This window comes from Phyllopteryx taeniolatus, chromosome 4 (assembly GCF_024500385.1).
Source record: "Phyllopteryx taeniolatus isolate TA_2022b chromosome 4, UOR_Ptae_1.2, whole genome shotgun sequence".
Classification (NCBI taxonomy): domain Eukaryota; kingdom Metazoa; phylum Chordata; class Actinopteri; order Syngnathiformes; family Syngnathidae; genus Phyllopteryx; species Phyllopteryx taeniolatus.
Window position 1 is genome coordinate 14,094,147 of NC_084505.1, and position 23,084 is coordinate 14,117,230.

Sequence of the window (23,084 nt, forward strand, 5' to 3'; positions counted from 1 at the left end):
GGAGAACACAGACACATAGGACACCAATGAAGGGGCAACCAGCAATTTGCGTTCTTTCTTGTTGGTATGATTGTTTGTTACAAGAAGACAACCTTTTTTTGAAAGGAGTGTTTCATAAACATCTCAAAGTATCACACACACTAACCTTGTGCCTCATTGGTGGGTCGGGAAAGGAATCAACGTTTTAAAGCATTTGGCTCCATCCATTAAAAAAAAAAAAAACGTGCCGTGTCCAGTTACTTTTCCCCTTCAAAATAAAAGGCTAGAAGCTTAAAACAGGAAATCAAGTTAAAACTTGCACATATAAAATATTTGATGTGATAAAGCAGTCCCAAATAATGATTTTAACAATGCTATATTTAACTTTTAGCTGAAGCATTAATTAATGAATATTAAGTCAATTGAGTTAGTTCCACACACATTGCCTTTTAGTTCATTGGTTTGATATTGATACTTGTTATAAAGAACCCCGAGACAAATGTTCATTTTAGACTATGCTACGGGCTGCTAAGAAAATGATGTGCATAATATGGACACCCTTTATTTAAACCATGCAAACATTTTTGACCCAGCTCCCAAAAAGAATTGGAATTGAAAATCGTTTGGAACCGGAATAGAAATAAGGAACCGGAATCGGGTCTGTAATCGTTCAAATTCAAACGATGCCCTGCCCTACACACCACATACAAGGCCTTCACAAAAAAACTGAAAATGTGGCTAGTTAACACCTATAGCTGCCAACACTAAAAGACAAGTATGTTATGTTGTCTTTTTGTTATGATCAAAAAAATTATGGTTTTATTCTCTCTTAATAGTATAGTTTGATTATGTATCCTGTATTATATTGTCTTGTAGATGTATTTTACTGCTTTTTTACATCATGGCCAGGGGACTACAGATGAAAACTAGCCTTCTGGCTAATTCTGGCTTTTTTAACCATGTGTACTTCATGTGTTTTATGAAATTGCATTGTCCCCTTTCAAAAATAAACTGAACTGAACTGATGTTTGCTTTGAATAACTGGTGATATAGTAATATTTATTGGTTGCTTACTTTCAAAGCATTATTGAGATACAAAATTAAGATGATACTCTGAAATCCAGTCGAGGGGAAAAAATGGAATGATGGGTTAAATGTGCAAATCTATTTGATGGGTATCATGTTAATGTCACAAACAGGAGGTGAAATTAAATACCTGATCCATTTTTGGGTGTTTGGTTCAACAGAGGTTTGTCTTTTTCCTATTACACAATCTTTGCCTCAAATGTTTTATACTAACAGGCCTTCAAACCAAACCAGGTTTCTGTGAGGATTACTCGGGATTTGAGTCAATGTTGGATTTGGAGAAGATGAGACATTTATCTTTTTTTCCCCTTACATCATTGCTTTCATCAGATCTTTCCTCCATTTTCCCTCTTTTTGCCCTTCTCTTTCTTTCCTCACACACTCCTTCTCTTAATCACAGATAGATTCCAGTCTTTTGGCCTGTCCGCATTCATCCCCAGTGATGGGGAGATGAAAAAAGGAGGAAGAAAGAAATAAAGCGACACTCTCTACTTGCTCCACAGAACTGTGAAGACAATAAGGCTTTATATGAAAGGGAAGATGGTCCCTATCTCTTCACTATGACATACCATCACCCATGTCTTCACGTTCGTATCACAGTCAACCTATTCTTTCTGACATCTTGTTTTAATACAGTCACAAAATCCACTAAGATTAGTGTATGATGTGAAGGAGACGATCCCAACAAAGTGTCTCATGCTCAGTGCCATTATTAGTGTGTGTGGGTGTGATTACGTTCTTGAGAATTTCAGTGTTCAATGTGGATCAGCATGTTGCATGTCAATGCAGTTGCACTGCAGAGAAGGGGGCAAGCTACAATATATGCTTCCTCAACAACAGGCTGTCAAGTGATTTTCAGCGTGATGTGGCCATTACGGCTGGGAAACAAGCATATTCCATACTGTCTAATGACGCTAACAGAAGGCTGTTCATGGGGAATGCTTCAGGGGATACAATGACTCCAGCTACAAAGTGATCAAGGCTTAAATATCAGCACCACAAAGAATATTTTAGCACACAATATGACAAAATTATGTTAACATGATGCCCCATCTTTTTCTTGAACTTGACATACAATGTGTTTTTGGACAAAAATTAAAATATTTTAAATAGAAAAAGTTCACTTCATGATCTATGATTAGTCCTGGTAGACTTAACCACTGCAAAAGGTATTTTCATAACAAAACATTGAACTAAACATCTAATCAGTCTTAATTGAGTGTAGTTGTGAATGTGAGTGTTAATGGTTGTTTGTCAATATGTCTGTCCTGTGATTGACAGGTGAACAATCTAGGGTGTACCCCCAATACCATCAGTCTCAGTTAGCTGGGATGCTTGCTAGCAAGTCCCCTTAAATCTTAGCACCCTGAAATTATGTTTTTTCTAGTACAGTGATTAAGAGTGTCCTTTAATTTAGCTTTGCATATTTGAGAGTATCTTCAAATAAACACCTAGATATATTTAAAGGGAATTGCGCAATTCCCTTTTGCGCAATTGGCCAAATAAGCGCCATCCTAAAAATGTTGTGTGTCCATCTGTGGAAGCTAAATATCAACCTGGGCAGTAGACTTCAGAACGAGAAGAAACTTACACTCCCCTGCCCCCTTTCCGCCTCGTCTTCATATCATTCTCTTTGTCTCTCACGGGGTTGTCTGCTAAGCCTCTTACCTACGGGATTATTGGCAACGCTACGTATTATACCGCTTCATTCATCTGGATGATGTGTTATTAATGTGTTGGGAATGAAACCATCTGTAACAGCAGCAGAGGATGATGGGAGGATGGGGGGAGATTGAAAGTGGGAGCTGAGTGGGTACCTTGCAGTAGTTGGAGAGATGGCCTCAGTTGTGGTGATTGATGCTTCTAGATTATAGGGTATCATGCTGAACACACACACACCTGTGCAATTTGAGCAAATATAAATGGAGTCTAAAAAAACAAAAGGTGTAAATTGCGTTGAGATGCAAATCACTCAGTGACTCAAAACTGTCTCTGTGATCTCATACTGTAGGTGGAACTAAGATTGCAGTTTTAATCAAGTGGCTTGGACTTGTCATTTTCCAACAGTGTGGAAGGGATGAGAAAAAAAGTGTAACAAACAGCTCACATGACTTTGTGGTTGGCGTCAATACAACAGACTCTTACACCTTACCAGAGCTTGGATTTTACATTTTGATTTTTTCTTTGCAGGCAATACATTTCACACAAATTAAGATATAAATTACAGTATTTTTCAACCACATGATTATGGTGGAACCTCTAAGGTTGAACACAATATGTCCCATGGCCTTTAGCCTCCAATTTGTTAAGATACTATTTTCACTGTCAGACTATCGCTATTGTAAAAACTTTATTACCTGTACAGGCAACGTTTTAAGTGACATTTTAAAATATTTAACTGAAAGCATGAACATATGTAAACCATTGTTAAAACATAAAAGCAGCAAATAAATTAACCAAGGCAAAAGACAATGCTCATTGTCAGGTTGAACTAAAATATTGAGACGCTGCTGGAATCTTACACTCACATACAGTGGCTGAAATAAGTATTAAACACGTCACCATTTTTCTCACTAAATATACTTCTAAAGGTGTTATTGACCTGAACATTTCACCAGATGTTGGGAACAGCCCTAGTAATACATACATCCAAAGAAAGTAGAACAAATAAGCTCAGAAATTAAGTTGTGTGTAATAATGTGAAATGACACAGGAAAAAGTATTGAACACGCCAACTGGTATTTATTTAATCCATCCATCCATCCATTTTCTGAGCTGCTTATCCTCACAAGGGTCGTGGGAGTGCTGGAGCCTATCCCAGCTATCATCGGGCAGGAGGCGGGGTACACCCTGAACTGGTTGCCATTCAATCGCAGGGCACATATAAACGAACAGCCATTCACACTCACATTCACACCTAGGGGCAATTTAGAGTCTTCAATTAACCTACCATGCATGTTTTTGGGATGTGGGAGTAAACCGGAGTGCCCGGAGAAAACCCACGCAGGCACAGGGAGAACATGCAAACTCCAGACAGACGGGCCCGGGGATTGAACCCCGGTCCGCAGAACTGTGAGGCAGACGCTCTAACCAGTCGTCCACCGTGCCGCCTATTTATTTAATACTTTGTACAAAACCTTTGTTTGCAATGACAGCGTCAAGACGCCTCCTGTATAGACAAACTAGTCGCATGCATTGCACTGGTGTGATTTTGGCCCATTCCTCCACACAAGCAGTCTTCAACTCTTGAAGGTTCCGTGGGCTTCTTTTATGGACCTTGAGTTTCAGTTCTTTCCATAGATTTTCGATTGGATTCAAGTCAGGTGATTGGCTGGGCTTTATTTTTTGTTTTCTTTGAAACCAGTTGAGAGTTTCCTTGGCAGTACATTTTGCATCATTATGCTGATGAACTGTCCAACAGCGTTTCATTTTCATCATCCTCGTAGATGGCAGCAGATTTTTGTCAAGAATCTCTCGGTAGATTTGCCCATTCATCCTTCCTTCAATAATTTGAAGTTTAACAGTACCATTTGCTGAAAAGCAGCCCCATACCATCATGCAGTACAGTTTCTCGTCCAAACTTGGTGTGCATTATGGCATTCAAAGATTTTAATTTTGCTCTCATCCGACCAGACTATGTTCTGCCAGTATTTAACTGGCTTGTCCAAATGTTGTTCAGCAAACTTTAAACAAGCTTTGACATGCTTTTTTTTCAGCGTGGTGAGAGTGCATACAGGCCATGGGGGCGGAGTACATTACTCACTGTTTTCCTTGGGACAACAGTACCTGCTCAATCCAGATCTTTTTTAAGCTTTCCACAGGTGGTTCTTAGCTCTTGGACAACTCTTCTGATTATTATTTGCACTCCTCTGTCAGACATCTTGCGAGGAGCACCAAATCAAGGCAAATTTATGTTAGTAAAATTGGCTTTCCACTTACGTATTATGGCCCCAACCGTGCTCACTGGAACATTCAAAAGCTTAGATATGCGCCTGTAACCAGTGCCATCGTTATGTTTAGAAACAATTAGTTTGCGATGTCCCCGGCCCTGCCTGTGTGGAGTTTGCATGTTCTCCCCGTGCCTGCGTGGGTTTTCTCCGGGCACTCCGGTTTCCTCCCACATCCCAAAAACGTGCATTAATTGGAGACTCTAAATTGCCCGTAGGTGTGACTGTGAGTGCGAATGGTTGTTTGTTTGTTTCTGCCCTGCGATTGGCTGGCAACCAGTTCAGGGTGTACCGCGCCTCCTGTCCGATGACAGCTGGGATAGGCTCCAGCACGCCCGCGACCCTAGTGAGGAGAAGCGGCTCAGAAAATGGATGGATGGATAGTTTGCGATGGTCTTACCCATCATAAGATGTGTCTTGACTCACGCCTTAGCATTGAGACCTTTTTGTAGGCCATCAATTAGGACTGAACCAGCTGATAATCATTTGCACTGACAAGGGGGTGGAATGCTGTTTGATTATGGATAGATTTTACGTGTTGTCTCAGCTTTCCATGCCTTTTTGCACCTCCCTTTTTTCATGGGTTCAATACTTTTTCCCTGTGTCATTTCACATTATTACACATGACTTCATTTCTGAACTTATTTGTTCTGCTTTCTTTGTATGTATGGGTTACTTGGGTTGTTCCCAACATCTGGTGATATTTTCAGGTCAATAACACCTTTGGAAGTATATTTAGTGAGAAAAATGGTGACGTGTTAAATACTTATTTCAGCCGCTGTAATAGTCGTTGTTTTCTTTTCTCACCTTCTCTTAGAGCTCTGTGTTGAGGTTGGTCCTTCTTTGTGATTAGACAAAAAGCCACAAAAAGCCCAAAAAAGTAGTTTGTGGGATGCTGAGCTGAGCTCACATCTTGCATGGCACATATCTCATGGTTGCATCATGCTTGAGCAGCAGTAAGAGAGGTCATTGAGGGATTTGACAACTATGTGAATGATATTAAACCAAATGACATCTAAAGTAGACGTTCACAACCATGTTTGATAGTGTCAACAAGTATATAAAAGCATTTATATGAAAATTTAAAGTGCACGAAAATGGAAAATCTGCACATTTTAGATGTACAGATGTTACACTTACACTTAACTTAATGATGCAGTAACCATGTGCCCTGTTCAACATGATGCTCATGGACCTTTGCCCTTACTCTCATCTCCTAAGTGAGACTCAACAGAGCTGAAATGGCAGGGATGAATCATGCCAGTAGGTTTTCTATTCCCGCTTTTGTGTAGTATTTCTAACATCCTGACACCTGTTGAGCAGTTGAAGGGCTATTCGTCCTTCACACAAAGTCAGCAAAGAAGAAAAGGAGAACCCTCAGACAGCTTACACGGATACCGCACTGAGGAGGCCTACACAACTTCCAGCACATGTGCTCCAAGGAGTGTTTAACAGGTTAGTGTCTGTGTTTGAGCTGCTATGGATACGCAAACTTTTAGTCTGCACACTATAAATAGTCGACAGTCTTAAAATTCCATGACAGCCCTGTGTGTCAAGAGTGAAATCAGCTCCAAACTCTTTTTTTCTTAAGATGTATTATAATAATAATGAAAGGTTTTCCCAGTGCGGGATTTGAAGTAGGATGGCATCATGTGTACAAATTTCACTTTCACATCAAAGTGTCTGAGGTTTTCGATGCGCCGCTTTCAAGTCTGAGTTGTAGCTCACTTCCCTCAGATCTGAGTACGCTTCCACCTCCATTTGAGACTTAATGGCATTTGATAAAGAGGCTCAAAGACTGAAGATGGATTGACGGTCTGATCAGCAGGTTGTACTTTATTCACTTTATTTTTATTTTTTTCCCCTCATTAAAGGATTCACAGAGAAGCACGTTATTGATTTAACGATTGGGATAGTTGATTTTTGAAACCACGTAGTCCATCCACAGTGTCTTTGGACTGTAATTATGCATGTTTTGAGACCTGTTTAAAAGAGAATAGCAAAAATTGCAATGACATTTACTTTCATGGGACTGCCAATTTAAAAGTCAATTACCACTGCTAAAATGGCTGGGCTATGATACACAGCAATGACAGTGACTGGCACTTGAAATGGGGTGGAAACAAACGCAATTGCCAAGGATGCAACGTGAGACACAACTATGTGTTTTAACTACTTCTTCTTCATGTCAACAATACATGCTAATAAGCATCACACGATGACGGGGCTCAACATAAACGTCAAGATGATGTGACTATTTCAAATATGTTTGACAATTATTTTAAACATGCCAGTGGACGAGGTGCATCAGATTTTAGACTACAAAAAGTATGAAGATATTTGTGTATGACTATTTTCGTGAGTGGCGTAAATCTGCTGCGGCAGCAGAGTAAATCTGCGTGAAGACAGGTTAGACCGGGTTTTCGTAATTTCACAAATGGACATTTTAAAAAGGCCAGTTTCCGCCCCTGTTGGAGTGAACACAGCTGACTTCATTCACCACCAAGCAAAGTGACTCTTCTCAGTCCCTTTGACAATTGGCAATGACTGTCTCACATGGAGACATCTATGTGTGGAAGAGGACGCAGCGATCAGTGTATGACTGGAGCATTGTCACTGCTCTTGGCCACTGTGGCAACAGACAAGGTGAGCAGGTACCCTTATCAAATACAGAATGAGTTCATGATAATCGCAGGTGACTTACATATGTATCAGACCTCATGTATCTATACCCACCCATGATCGTTCGTGGACGCCAACAACCAATAGCTGTGTGCCGGCAAGAGGGATGATTTAAAAATATAATAACGATACTTCTACACTATTAGGGACCCTTCATATCATTAGAGATGAAACAGCATTCCAACTGGTAAGTGTTATTAGTTAATAATGCTGCAAATGATTCTGATTTTATTTACCTACATTTCCTAAAATAAAATAATCCAGGAAAGAAAATGAGGTCACAGGTTATTTATTATGTCTGCTCTAATTAATGGGGTGGAGGTCAGGACAACCAATGTCTCCATCCAAGCCTTTATGGACAATCCATAGTGGACTGGGACAGATGGTGTAATAGAGAAGGGCCTTTTCCTAATTGTTCCCACTAAGTCAGGAGCCTGGAATTTTCCAAAATTCTCTGCGTAAAATGAAGAATTAAGATTCAGAAGAACTAAGGGTTCCAATCCAACCCCAATTCATTCATCTACAGGTGCATTTAGTGCATGGAATCAATTATGGCCAGTATTAAGTAAAGTACATACATTTAATTAAATGTAATGTAATTTAATAATGTGCAGTATGCAGTTTTATCAGAACTAGACAACATTTATTTATGAAAAAAGAGCAAAGAACGACTCCTAATGGAAATTGTGTTTTCATTCTTCAAACGCAACTGGCAAGAGACAACGTATTGTTATGGATCCTTTTGGGATAAATAATTTTCATGCAATCAACATTTAAGTTCTTTTCAACTGCCTGTCCTCTGGTTTTCCTTTGCTGATGGTTACATGAGGCATCCATCACCAATTGTTCAGAATAAGGATTTATTTTATTTTATTTTTTTTATTACTTAAGAAAAGTAATCATGTTACATGTGATATTTGTTACCTCATGGACATTGTAATTAAAGTACCAGTGGGATGTGCTACGTGTGGAGACAGCACAGGGAAATATGACGTGTAATACCAAGTTTTCCCATATTTGCCATGGGAAAGATTTGTGAATAATTTGTACACAGTCATGGAGATGGAAAAAAATACAACAACTAAGGTAATGTCAAAAGCTATACAATGACTAACAGGGAAACTCTTTACAACATGTGGAGACCCACTGGAAACATCCGGACGGCATGTAATGGCAAACGAGAAGAAAATGCTGACGACCAGATGTGAAGCCTGAAGAAACTTCTTCTGCCTCCTGCTGAAAGCAGATTGTTTTAAATCTGGCAGATTAACATTTTCTCACGTCTACCACAAAGCCTGGCTCGGTAAAAGTTTCAATGATGACAATAATGTGTGCCATTGCTTGTTCTGAATTGACACAAAACAGAGGGTCTAATGATGTCTTGGCAAAGGGTGACCAAGGCTCATGGGCAAAGAATATAGAAAATATATACATGATACAATATCTCCACACACTTGCATCATTTCCCACAAGACGAAACAACCACTAATGACAAGTTTGGCTCCTACCAGCTGAATCACATATCCACTATATTATTTCCATCCAGTGCAAGTTGCCACATCAAAATCCAGCTTTTGTCATATTGTGGTTTCTGGCTCCTTCTACTGTGTGTGAGAAGTGCTGCTCTCCTTTCTATGAGCCATTGTGCCTCACCAAGCATCACTTGCCATTTACGTATCATCCTTGAGGCAGGACAACTCTGCTTTGCCAAACCACATTCTCTAACATCCACTCACACACACCACCCACAACACTGGGTTGGCAAAACAAAAAACAAAAAAAAAGCATTTATTATCCACTTGAAGGTTGGCATGCATCTAGAAGAGACTCATTGAATATGTCCAATGCAGGGACCACGCCACTGCCATAAGCAGGGTAAGCATGACAGACCAGTTAAATGACTGCTGGACGCCCGTTAAGGTTATGTGTCTCAAGGTGATGACTTGCCATCACCTTGCCAGTGACATCGAAAGGTCATGGATACAGATTAAGAGCAAGTCTTAATGATGAAATGCATTCAAATAACATACCACAAACAACTTCTGACAAACTGCAATCCTATTATGTCAGAGAAGAAGAAAAAACGACATAGATTTAGTCAAGCATGTTCTTGAATTGTGTAATGCCAAACAAGAACAAAGCCAGAATGGCACTTCTGCCTAGGCCAAACATTCCTGAGACAAAATGTCAGTTTTCACAGATAACATTAATTTGACTTTATCTTGCAATAATATTATGTTGCGATATTGTGAAAAATACCATACATGCAATTTGAAATGTTGGCAAAAGTGACAAACAAATCCTGGATCCATACCTTTATCTGGATCCATAGCAAAAGCAAATCAATTCTTCCTAGGCTCCTGCCCCTCCATAGGTTTTTCTCTATAATCCTGCTCACAACTTAACAAAACAAACTGCAATGAAGGCAAAACCTCCTTGATAGCGGTAATGAAATTACAATACTGTTCAAAGTTAAAACAAGGCTTAAAATCACTCAGAGCATCTCACTGTTATTTCATTAGAGATAAGCAACACGTCCTTGGCATGACTTTGTATTGTTAAAGTGGTGGCAAGTGGGACAAACAGTCCAACCAGAAGAAGAGACCGTCTCACTGTAACGTCTGCGGAGGAGACAGATGATACCACGCATAGCTCAGAGGAACTGAATGTGTGCGGAGGCCACAGTTTTTCATAAGACATCACAGTTGTCTACAGGTCGCATGCAGTCTGACGGGCAGGCTTCCACTAAACGGCTGGCAGTTTTATGAAGGGAAAATGCTGTGTGAATGCCAGACACAACTGCGTCCAATTTCTTTAGGGCAGCCTGGCGTCTTGTGAGACCACGTGAAAGAGAAGTTCAATTTTCGAGAATTTAATGCCAGCCGTCAGGCTGTAAAAATGAATAACATGCTGAGCGGAGGTCTTGCTTAAACACAAAGCTACTCACTGTGCAGCCCCCAGGGCACAAGACCCAGTCAGCTGAGTGCACAAATAAATATTAGCATTATTTATTCATTTTTAGTTGCTAAGGCATTGAAACGGATCATCTTATACTGAATTTCCACAATCGTTCTGTATACATTTAGGTTTAGAATGGTTCCACAACCATGTTGGCATTTGTGGTTCAAATTTTCAAAACTGCCTGGCCACAAAATGTGGCTCCTGCACAACCAAATGCGAGACTATAGAGCAATATTCTGCCTGAAGAGATAATAACACCAAGTTTTAGGGTCGAAGTAAACAATATGATTATGATTATTGTGGTTTCAGTTTCCAGGGGTGTAGAACTGCACTTTATCATGGCTTTTCTTTACATGAGAGACAAATAGATGCCATCTGTCAGCATGAAGTGCACTTCTACACCATTGCAAACTACAGCCACAATGATAAATCAAATGATAGCTCCATACCTCTCTGACCGTGTCAACCAAAAGTGATCATTGCTATTTTGCAAATGCAGTATTGTGTTTCATTGCACTAGGTTGTAACAGCATGTGTCCCTAATGTTGTCGTTTATGAGTGCGTCGATTAATTTGCACGAAGTCATTCTCAAAGCGACTGCAAAGATGAATAAACAGGGAAACATTCCAAGACATCAACAGACGCTTTCGACCAAGTGACTGTGTTTTCTGTCATCTTCTCAGCTAACGGATTTGTGATGCCATGCCGTCATTGGGCAACACCACCGAGTTCCAATTTCATCCACAGCTTTGTCAATTGCATTTCCACGGAGTGTTATGATGCGATGCGTCTCCTGTCCTCGGCATCAGAGGAGCAAAGAGGCCACACGTGTGCGACTGCAGGCGCGGTGTCATTCGCCTACGTTCGAGACAACAAATAATAAACATGCAGTTTGAGGCCCGGCGGTGCGCTCCGTTTCTGCACTTGAGGGCAAGGCTACGGAGCCAGCTGCACCACGGCCACACGGTTCGTCCAACGCAGGGATACAACGTGTGTCTTACCGGCTGCTGTATGTGACGAGATGTTCCTCTTCCCGGCGGCGGGAGATGCTGCCGCCGCTGCCGCTGCACTCCATGCTGGAAATAGTCGCTGCCGGCGGCTTTGTTGCCCGCTACACGGTCCCTCTTCTCCCGCACGTTGGAGCCTGCGTCTCCCCGGCTGTCTTCGCCGGAGTCGAGGCTGCTGAAGTTCCACACGATCAGCGTCTGCACCAGCAGCACCGTGAGGGCTACGACGAGGGCGGACCGAGACCGGCGGGCCAGCCTGCGAGCACACACGCCGCCGACCATCTTCGCAGCAGGCAGCACAGAGCCGGAGCAGCGGCGGTGTGTGCGCGTGTGCGTGTGTGCGCGCGCTGTGCAGCGAGGTTGGAGACTGGAAATAGGAGGGAGGGGAGCTGGCGGAGGGTGGGCGGGAGGACGAGCCACGCCACCGTGCAGCCTGGAGGAAGGACGGGGCCACCGTGTGGTGGAGGTCGGTGTGGAGAAATGCTGGCTCTGACAAACTGACATCTACTCTACCTGTCACAGGTGGAAAAAGTTCTAGAAATAAGTCAATAAATAACCGACTGCTTAGCGCGTCTGCATCACAGTTCTGAGGACCGGAGTTCAAATCCGGCCTCGCCTGTGTGGAGTTTGCATGTTCTCCCCGTGCCTGCGTGGGGTTTTCCTCCCACATCCCAAAATCATGCGTGGTAGGTTGATTGAAGACTCTAAATTCCCCCTAGGCGCGAATGGTTGTTTGTTTCAAAGTGCCCTGCGGTTGGCTGGCGACCAGTCCAGGGTGTACCCCGCCTCTCGCCCGAAGATAGCTGGGATTGGCTCCAGCACGCCCGCCAACCTCGTCAGAAAGCTTCTATTTAAGTAGTTTCTCAATTGAACAGGTATGTAGCTCATCAGGCTTGGGTGTGGTCAGTGAAAATCAAATCAGCCCCCCCAAAACATTTTTGAATTAGTGAGTTAATTGATGATTTAACAAAGGGGGACATTACTTTTTCACACAGGTCGAGGAAGCATTGAAAAGTCCCCCCCCCCTTATACATAAAATCACCATTTAAAAGCTGCATTTTAGCTTTTCTTGGGCTATCTTTGTCTCATATTTCTATGTGTTTGATGATCTTAAACATTAAAGTGGGGAAACTATGCAAAAGACAATAAGAATTTGAGAACCAGATAAATACTTTTTCACGGCACCTTTTTTTTTTTACATTGTGTCATCATCCGCAGAGTAACTATCCTATTTTGACAAAGTAAGCAGTGGAAAAGAGGCATTTGTCTTCAAATGTAGAGAATATAGAAGTTACAAGTCATCATAATTAAATACTTAAGCAAAGTGCAAATACCTAAAAAATCTACTAGAGTACAGCAACAAAGTATTTGTAATTTGTGACTACCCATTACTGGTGTCTGAATTTTAGGAATTTCACCAAATACCATTAGTCACATTTCTAATTTATAGTACAGGGTGGATGGCATGATGATCACGTATAACTTTTAAAATGAAGATACACTTTCTAACATGTACTGTGTATTCAAATGTATACATCACCAATCTAGAAGAGAAATAATGTGGGCGTTGGTGCCTTGCTTACAGGCATCACAGTAGGTGTCAGAAACAATAAAGAAAAGAAAATTGAACTTGCATATCTCCAACCAGTCCCAATGCACGTTTTGCTTCACATTTTTTTTTTAACTGCCTCACCCGTAATTATACTGGACATGCAACTTCTTATGAACTGAGCTACTGTCACCCATGATGTTGGACTTGGGTGCCTAAATGATGGTTTTACTTCCTTGCACCCTTTTAAGACTTGACAATTTAAATTGGAAACAAAAACAGAATTGTACCAAAAGGCTTTCCTTTGCTTGATACAAGACTCTTATGTTCTGCCCCACAACACATCTTGGGTGTGCTGGCTGTTTGAAAATATCCTGTATACATTCTAAGTTGGATCCCAGCAGCAGCACGGCCTCGCATTCGTTCAACAAAATTTTCAAGTGGTCAATGACTTTACAGAGATATGGGCCCTGCCCTTCTTCAGTGTGTCTTATCATTTGTTTTTCACATTTGCAGATGCGTAAGTGTGGTTGCGTACACATATATAGGTGTGAGAACCCTATATGCTATCACTATTCAAGTGAGACACGTCAACATTTATGTTCTCGTCATCTCACATCCTATTCTGCTTTTTGTAAACACATGCCATCCATCTTTGCACAAATAAGTTTCACAATGCATTTAAAAATCTATGAACTATGCTCTCTCTCTCTCTCGCTTGCTCTCTTTCTTTCTCTCTCCTAAGGTTCTTCTGTTGTTGCGAATGGACACATTTAAGGAAAGCTGCGCCGAGTGGGGAGTTTTCATGTTTTAATCTAAGCTTGGGATCATGTCAGCAGACTATGTGTTGGTAAACAGAAGGGGAGAAGAGGAGATTCAAATACTGTATCATGATTACTCCAGTAGCTAACGTCTATTTCTCAAACAGAAGAGAGTCGGAGTTAGATGAAGGTAATCTTTTCCAAGTATATGGCCTTGGGATATGACTTTAAGGGCAGACATTCAGGAAATCAGAAAGGTTTTTTATGGTGCAGTAATTTTTTCACTTTGCCTCAACGTAATCGGGGTGGTGAATTACAGAGTAAGCACAAGCATGCTTCTGTCAACCCAGTAACTAGTTTGAATGTTGACGAAAGGTAAAAAGGAAATAACTGAGGGTGGAAACCAAGGAAATTGACAGATGCAGAGTTTAATGACAGACTATGTTTCAGATATAGTATGTCAGGCATTTGTTTGTGAGTCAGTTATATACTGCAAAGGCATTAGAAAGCCCTAAAAAGAAGTGATCATTTTAATTACGCTCCTCTGGTGTTTATCCTTTGGAAGTGCCTTGACTGTCTCACACACGCCAACATATCTTCAGTAGCCAAAAACAACAGGCAACACAGTGACTCTCCTTGACATGCCTGCCTTGTGTTACTAAATTGACAAGGCAGACATTCCTGACATATATTGGAGCTTTAAAAGAAAGTGTGAATTGTGTCATGGTGTGCAAGATGCACAGAGAGCCAGGAACAACTGAGACTGAGGAACTGTACAAAAGTCATCCACTATAATAGTGGGAAATGGACAGTGCTTGCTTGTTGGAGAATTACAGTAGGGTAGATAATATACTCTAAACCCAACACCTCTGCTAGAATAGACTAATGACTGATTAGTCAATTAATTGATTGGTTAGAATTATTTAGATTTTGTGGAGTTGATTGTGGGTTCATTTTGTTATCGAGGTATAATGTGCACCACCTTCCACCAGCAGAGGTGCTGTTGATTATTTCTAAACTAATTTGTGGCCTGAAGAAGAACAACATCAAATTCAGGTAAGGCCGACAGTATAGTATGTTCATCTTCGTGTGTGGAGGAAAACAAGTCAAGTAATAAATCTAACACTCCCCAAGTGTCACTTTTTGTCACGTTTTCTTAATCAAACATACTGTCGAGTCACAGTCATGTTTGTAATAAACATTCTCTCCACACTTCTGTTGACACGTTTTTAGTATTTGACTTGCAGCAAAAATGATTAACTTGGTGCTATATCTACAGGCAAACAGAGACAACACTCCAGAGATAAGGCTGTATGTTTGACACTCCAAAGATATTTGCCAATCTTTTAAATGTCAAGCCTTTCTTCATCAAGGTGAGTAAGGCAGATGGGGAGGGCGGCTGCCAAGGATAAAAATGCAAAGCTGGTAATTACAACAAACGTGAGAGCGATAACACAGGATGGAAGGCAGCGAGGGAGACGATACAAATCATAAAATGAGAGCAAAATGAAAGAAAAGTGAGATGAAGAACAGCTCAAATAAAAATAGATACAGTCAGAACGTAAGCTTATGAGAAGCTTAGATTGGAACACTATCAGTGTATGTAAAAGCACATTAGTGGCTTTGCTAAAATAGGGGAGCAAAAGATGGCAGAAAGACGAGTCTATCCATCCGTCGGTCCAGGGACAGAGTGCTGAATGCTGATAATTAGTAGAGCTGACTATGTCACTCACTCAAAGACACACAGAGACCGACTGGTGTACTGTAACTTGCTGGGATTCCATCAAGCATGTTACGCAGGCTCATAAACGACCTGTACATTTTGTGTGCAGAGAAACGATCAATAACATAGAGGTGGAAAGAGGCACACAACGAGTCAGCTGGTGGAGTGTGCCCGGGACAGGAGGGAGTAGACCTCTTTTAGGAGCAGCAGACTGTTGAAGCCTGACGCATCCTCCTGGAAGACACGAATGCATGAAGTGTCTCATGTAGTCAGGCAGCGTGCCGACTGAAGTGGAGGAGCACACCGAGAGACGCAGCAGCAGACAGGTGGTCTTTGACAGCGACACCTCACCAGAGCATATCGAGGAAGCCTTTTTTTTTTTTTTTTAAAACATAATTGTAACCAGAGTTGGGTAGCAACGAGCACAGTCTCCACTGCAGCACAGCCCCACACAGAAGTCAAGTTTTCAATGTGACTCATTTCCGTGAAACATGGTAAAAATCTATAATTTTTTTACACGTAGGCTCCGGCTCACCTGAAAGCCGAGTGAGGAAAAGGGATATGGCAGGATGGACTACGAAAGAAGAACAGCTATGTTTAGCCTACAGGAATGCTGATTTGACAAAATTAGTCCAGGGATCATACTGTAAAAGAAGGCATACGGTGATATCGTAATAATGTATATAACGTGCAGTGTTGCCAGTGTTCTGACCGAGACATGGAAAGATTTTAAGGCAGTAGTCTGACATAGTGCTATTGTGATGAACCAAAATCGTCTTGTTGTCTGGTCCAGGCTTCAGTTTGTTATTTTATATAAAAAGAAATTATCTTTTTTGTTGACTTTCGTTGATTATGGACCAATATCAGCTGTCTCATGGGGCTCCTTACTCGCCACCACACACCAACAGCTAGTAAGATCTCTATCTCACTAGTTGGCGACCTGATGGCGACTCGAGTCTCCTCTGGTTGCGGAGACGTCTCTGTCACATCTACTGGAGTCTCCTGGGGACATGCCAGTTTGCCAGGAAGTGGCTGTGAAATAGAACATGTTCGATGTCATTGGAGACCTTCTGGCGACTCCTCTATTTCCTCACTATGGAGAAAAACCTTGACGTAGTTTAATGTCACAAAACTGCAATCAATCATCACCAAAAATGGACATTCCTACCTATACTTCCTTCAACCTCTGCAAATATCAGAACAATTGTCTTAATAGTTTGCATTTTATGGACGTTAAAGCGTTTTCCTATACACTTATGAATGGTAAATGGACTGCACTTGTATAGTGCTTTATCTACACCATCACAGAGCTTTATGAAGCTTCACATTCACCCATCAATGGGCGGCTGCTGCCATGCAAAGTGCTGCCAGGCCCACTGGTAGCAAATTAGGGTTCAGTGTCTTGCCCAGGCGGCACGGTGGTCGACTGGTTAGAGCGTCTGCCTCACAGTTCTGAGGACTGGGGTTCAATCCCCGGCCCCGCCTGTGTGGCGTCTGCATGTTCTCCCCGTGCCTGCGTGGGTTTTTATCCAGGCACTCCCGTTTCCTCCCACATCCCAAAAACATGCATGGTAGGTTAATTGACAACTCTAAATTGCCCGTAGGTGTGAATGTGAGTGCGAATGGTTGTTTGTTTGTATGTGCCCTGCGATTGGCTGGCAACCAGTTCAGGGTGTAGCCCGCCTCCTGCCCGATGATAGCTGGGATAAGCTCCAGCACGCCCGCGACCCTAGTGTGGAGTAGCGGCTCAGAAAATGGATGGATGCATGGATGTCTTGCCCAAGACCTACGTGGGGGATTCCTGACACGTTGCAGTGTCTAAAACATTGCCATTATTTTGTCATTGATATGGGCCAATATCAACTGTCTATAGGGGTACCTTTAGCCCCTTCAATTAATTAAAAGCTTGGGGCAATTGCCCGGGTTGCCTGCCCTGTTGTGGTGTCTGTGGATAGATGGAGTTTGAGTGTGTTCATGCTCAAAGTTTTTTTGGGAATATGCAACTGCAGGGTGTTGCAGTGACACTCATGTTGCTGGAAAATTGTATGGTTCATGACAACAAGTAGTTGCTTTTTCAGTCGGTTTAGTCAAGTGTGCTTGCTTAATAGAACAAGCCAAACAACTGAAAGAGGGGCTTTCTTCACGTACCCTCTGGCAAATGGCGTTCTAAATTTGGGAATCATGGGGCAAAGGCACAAACAAGTCCCAATCCGCCTTTTGTTTGTTGTGATGCTGTTTTGACCATTTGTGTGACTTTCAGACATTACACAATCTACAACTACGCCTTATGAAGGAGGCGTTTCCCGCTGTGGTTGGAGCGCACATTGTAATGATACTGATTTGTGGAAAGCAGATGTTTTTTTGTAGCTGAATATTTTATAACCATTGCAATGCAATTTCTGTCTTTTTGGAGTGTATCACTGTGGATTGCAATTCACAGATTGTCAGTGCCCAAAAATGACTTTGCCCTCTTTTTTAACTTTTTAACATTAAACTATATGTGTTTTCCTGTATGTGCTGACAGTCTGTAGCTAAAATACAAAATAAAATATATTTTACAACAACATGTTTTTAAAGAATATCTTGAATCTTGGATAGTGAATTTAATGTTTTGAATGGCCACCGCTGTGTTGAGTGTTTAGCACATCTGCCTCACAGTTCTCAGGTTCGGGGTTCGATGTGTGGTTCATGTGTTGAGTGTGTGGTCTCATGTTCTGCTTGAGCTTGCATGAGTTTTCTCTGGGTAATGTGGCTTCCCCCCACATTCCCCAAATTTGCATAGAATCCAAATGTTGGACTATGCATGCAGCACTTCCGCGTTTGGGGTAAGGAAAATGCTAACTTCTGGTTGCCAGGCAAACGCATAGTGTTAACAATGACAGCGTCAGTCTCTTCAAAGTATACACGCCGTCTGCTGGAATTACGTAAACTTACCATGATTTACGTATAAACCTAAGTAAAAAGTACAAAGAAATGCACGATTTCACTATCGCCACACTAGTTTTTTTATTTTCGTTAGTAAAAAGTGTATTTGACTGTTGTTACTTTTTTTAAATTTACACATTAAGAATACAGTTTTACTGGTGTGTTAAGCATGCAATGCATCCATCCATTCACCCATTTTCTGTACCGCTTCTCCTCACTAGGGTCGCGGGCGTGCTGGAGCCTATCCCGGCTATCTTTGGGCGAGAGACGGGGTACACCCTGAACTGGTTGCCAGCCAATCATAGGGCAGATAGAAACAAAGAACCATTCACACTCACATTCACACCTACAGGCAATTTAGAGTCTTCAATCAGCCTATCACGCATGTTTTTGCTGCACGGCTGACATCACGTAAGTAAGTGCTTCTCCCCGCCGCCAATCACTCACAGCTTAGGTAGTTAAACAGTTGCATAATCGTCTCACGTTTTCTCGCTCTTCAGATCAAAATTATAATGGTGGGAGCAATGGTGTATGTGTGTGTGTGTCACTTTCACATCTACATCCACACACGCACACATACGTGCGAACACACACACACGTGCGCACACACACAATTACCCCTGCAACTGCAATTATGATATGTTGAACATGCGTGTTTGTGAAAATGATGCATTAATTTATTGCTTATAAACTTATAAACTTCCTTTGGTAAAAGCTGTGCCATGACAAAAAAATATTGATTTTTTGTCTGGAAATAAAGTACATCTTATTATTAATAATCAGTACACTACTAGTCCAACTGCATCAGTACTTTCATATTCTGGATAGCCAGGAATACTGAGCCCCGATTCGAAATTTTCTTGACTGCATGATTGCAAGTGTGGTCCAAAAGGCAATGCTTCAATTCTCCATATTTAAAACTCCCTTTTCAACATCTCAGTTCTTCTTTAGAATACAAGGAGACTTTACTCTGCTCCTAAGGAGAAGCTGGCAGGCACCTGCAATTAACAAAGAAACAAATTTACTAATTCATATATGAACAATTCTGTAAATATACTTTGCACTGTATTACTACTACTACTACTAATAATAATAATAATAATAATAATAGTAATAAAAATAAATTCATAATTTTGTAATTACCATGTACTAAATGTACAGGGGCGCGGTGAACATCTGTTTAGCACATCTGCCTCACAGTTCTGAGGACCTGGGTTCAAATCTGCCCTCGCCTGTGTGGGTTTTTTGCGGGTACCTCCGGTTTCCTCCCACATTCCAAATTGAATTGAAAACTCTAAACTGCCCGTAAGTGTGAATGTGAGTGTGAATTGTTGTTTGTTTATATGTGCCCTGTGATTGGCTGGCAACCAGTTGAGGGTGTACCCCGCCTCTCGCCCAGAGTCAGCTGGGATAGGCTCTAGCACGCCCGCGACCCTAGTGAAGATACAGCGGTACAGAAAATGGATGAACATGTACAGTGAAATTTTTTTAAAAATAGCAACATATGGAAGCAGCATGGTGAAGTAGTGGTTAGCATGTCTACCTCACAGTCAAGAATTTCTGGGTTCGAATCTCGGCTCAGGCCCTTTTATGTGGAGTTTGCATGTTCTCCCTGTGCTTTGTGTGGGGTTTCTTGTGATACTTTGGCTACCTCTTACGTTTCAAAAACTTGCATGTTAGGTTAATTGAAGGCTCTTATTTGCCCATAGGTGTAAATATGAGTGCGATTGTGTGTGAAGTTATGCAGTGGCAACCAGGCCTGTCAGGGCTGCATAAACACGTGAGTGGTTGGACCCCAAAAACACAGGAGTACTTACAAGAAATGGAAGACGAGTATAACTACAGTACAGAATAACGCTGGGATGCATGAGAGAGTAATAAAACAGGGAAATAGCAATGGAAACTATCAATGTTCAATATCTCTGCATCGTCTTCCTGTCTCTGCTGCGTCTAAATAGCCCGCTGATGAAGATCGGCAGCAGGTGTGACGTAGGAGATCCCGCCCGTCGACACACTCCAAGGAACTGCAATACAACTGAAACCCCACAGGAATCGAGCAAGGAAAACAGGATATAACAAGTCCAGAGTGTACCCTGCCTCTCGTTCGAAGGTTAGCTAAGATAGGCTCCAGTTACACGAGACCCTAATGAAGACAAGTACCATAGTGAATGGATGGATGGATGATGTCAGGAAATAAAAATGGTTGGAAGAGGAGTGGCTTCAAACAAGTTCAGGGGGCCTAATACTGTAAATGGCAGGTAGACCAAGCATTGATTTTTGAAGTAAAATTTCTGTATGGTAATCCACCAAGTTAGGTTAATTATTCAGGTCTTTGGTGATTTTCATCATATTATATCTTGCCATTTTATCAAAGATGTAAATATGTAACAATTAGCACAATGGTGCAAACTGTTGTGTGCAATGCGATGGATGCCTGTTACTTGAATCTGAGTCAGTACTTGTCTGGAAAATCTAAATTACAGGTTGGCAGATCAAGTGATGCCTTGATTTAAGGTGTCTTAAAAAGGTTCAATTTGTTCCCCATAGGTCGTCTTTATTCACTATTTTACTTTGAAGCCCTTTTCTGTCTTTGCCCTTCCAAAGGTTCAACCACCCCTCTTCTCCAAATGATACCACTCAAACTGATTTAAACCCACATTTTTTTCTAGTCCCGCTGCAAGACGAGGAGCTTTAATTTCAGTCGAACTGAGCATGCAGACACTTGTGTCGCTTTCCTTCTTGTCCTCCATTTGAACATTCTTTTGTTTTCCTCTGCTGCTCTACACACTCCTCTTTGACCAAGATGGGTAAAAAATAGTAACACAACTGATTATTTGAGAGAAGAAAAAAAGGGGGGAAAAAGGAAGGCAGCATAGAGAGTTAAAGAGGCAGTCAATGAGAGAGAGAGACTAGGAAATATGTATGAGTTGCAAAAGCCCAGAGAGCAGCTCAACTTTGAGCTGCGTAGGTGAGACATAGAGTATTATATGCCCCTGCTGATTTGTCTGATTAGTAGTGACCTTTGCTAACGAGACATGCAAATAATTATGTTTATCTCACTTGGATTGCACCTACAGTAAGCTACTCCCTATAAATAGAAATGCTTTGAATATTACATGCCGATTGTGTTAATAAACAGAGAACTGTTGTGTGTGATAAAACCCATCACATTCATTTATGGGTGATTATATGAAATGAATATACACAGCGACATATATTCATTAAAAAAGGTCAAATTATTTGGTAAGTTGCCTATTTTTATGGATATATTAATCCTTAAAATGATTATTGTACTTAATCACATAAACAGAATGTGAGACGCATCTTCAAACTACAAAGCGGCAGGCCCTGACCTTGTGACCAGCTCACTCCAGTCTTCACAGAGATCTTCAATAGTTCTCTGGAACTGTGTGAAGTACCATCCTGTTTCAAATGCTCCATCATGATCCCAGTCCCCAAGAAGCCTGACATCTGTGGTCAGGAAGTCCTTTAAACGCCTCGTGCTGGACCACCTCAAGAGTGTCACAGGACCCCCTGCTTGACCCCCTGCAGTTTGCCTACTGAAACAGGTCTATGGATGATGCAGTCAACATGGGACCGCACCTAGAACACCTCGACGGCACGGGGACCTACACAAGGATCCTGTTCGTGGACTTCAGCTCTGTGTTCAACACCATCATCTCGAACTCCTCTCCTCCAAGGTTTCTTCAACTTAACGTCTTGCCTGCCATCTGCCAATGGATTTGCAGCTTCCTGATGGGCAGGACACAGCAGATGAGGCTGGGGGACACCACCTCATCTAAACGCACCATCAGCACTGGGGCACCCCAAAGATGCTCTCTCCACTGCTCTTCTCTCGCTACACAAACGACTGCACCTCAACGCACCAGGCTGTCAAACTCCTGAAGTTTGCAGACGACACCACTGTCATCAGCCTCAAAGACAGTGACGAGTCTGCATATCCACAGGAAGTGGAATGCCTGGAGCTTTGATGCGGCCGACACAACCTGAAGCTGTACTTCCTGCGGCTTCTGAGGAAGCACGGCCTGCCACAGGAACTGTTGAGGCAGTTCTACACAGCAGTCATCGAATCAGTCCTTTGTTCATCCATCACAGTCTCATTTGGTGCTAAGGACAAACTCCGACTGCAACGGAAAATCAGGACTGCTGGAAAAATTGTCGGTACCCCCTGACCCGCCCTTGAGGATTTGCATGCTGCCAGAAGTAAGACAAGAGCATGCAAAATCCTCTTGGACCCTCCACATCCTGGTCACCATCTCTTCCAGCTCCTTCCCTTAGGTAGACGCTATAAACCAATGCAAACTAAAACAAGCAGACATCCCAACAGCTTCTTCCCTCTTGCCATTACCTTTTTAAACAATTAACTTAGTTGGATAATTTAAAATTCCATTGTAACATGCTGACAATTTTGTCTTGAGATTATTGTCACATCTCTGTTGGGCC

At 41.8% G+C, this 23,084-nt stretch overlaps 1 protein-coding gene across 1 annotated transcript in view; it reads right to left on the reverse strand.

Moving 5' to 3' along the window:
* xylt1 (xylosyltransferase I) overlaps window positions 1–12,266 on the reverse strand; it is a 98,543-nt gene extending 86,277 nt beyond the window's left edge. Inside the window, exon 1 of the mRNA XM_061769753.1 lies at window positions 11,657–12,266. Coding sequence (XP_061625737.1) covers window positions 11,657–12,166 — 510 coding nt within the window. The 5' untranslated portion in view covers window positions 12,167–12,266. The remainder of the gene's footprint in view (window positions 1–11,656) is intronic.
* Between the last annotated feature and the right edge of the window lie 10,818 nt (window positions 12,267–23,084).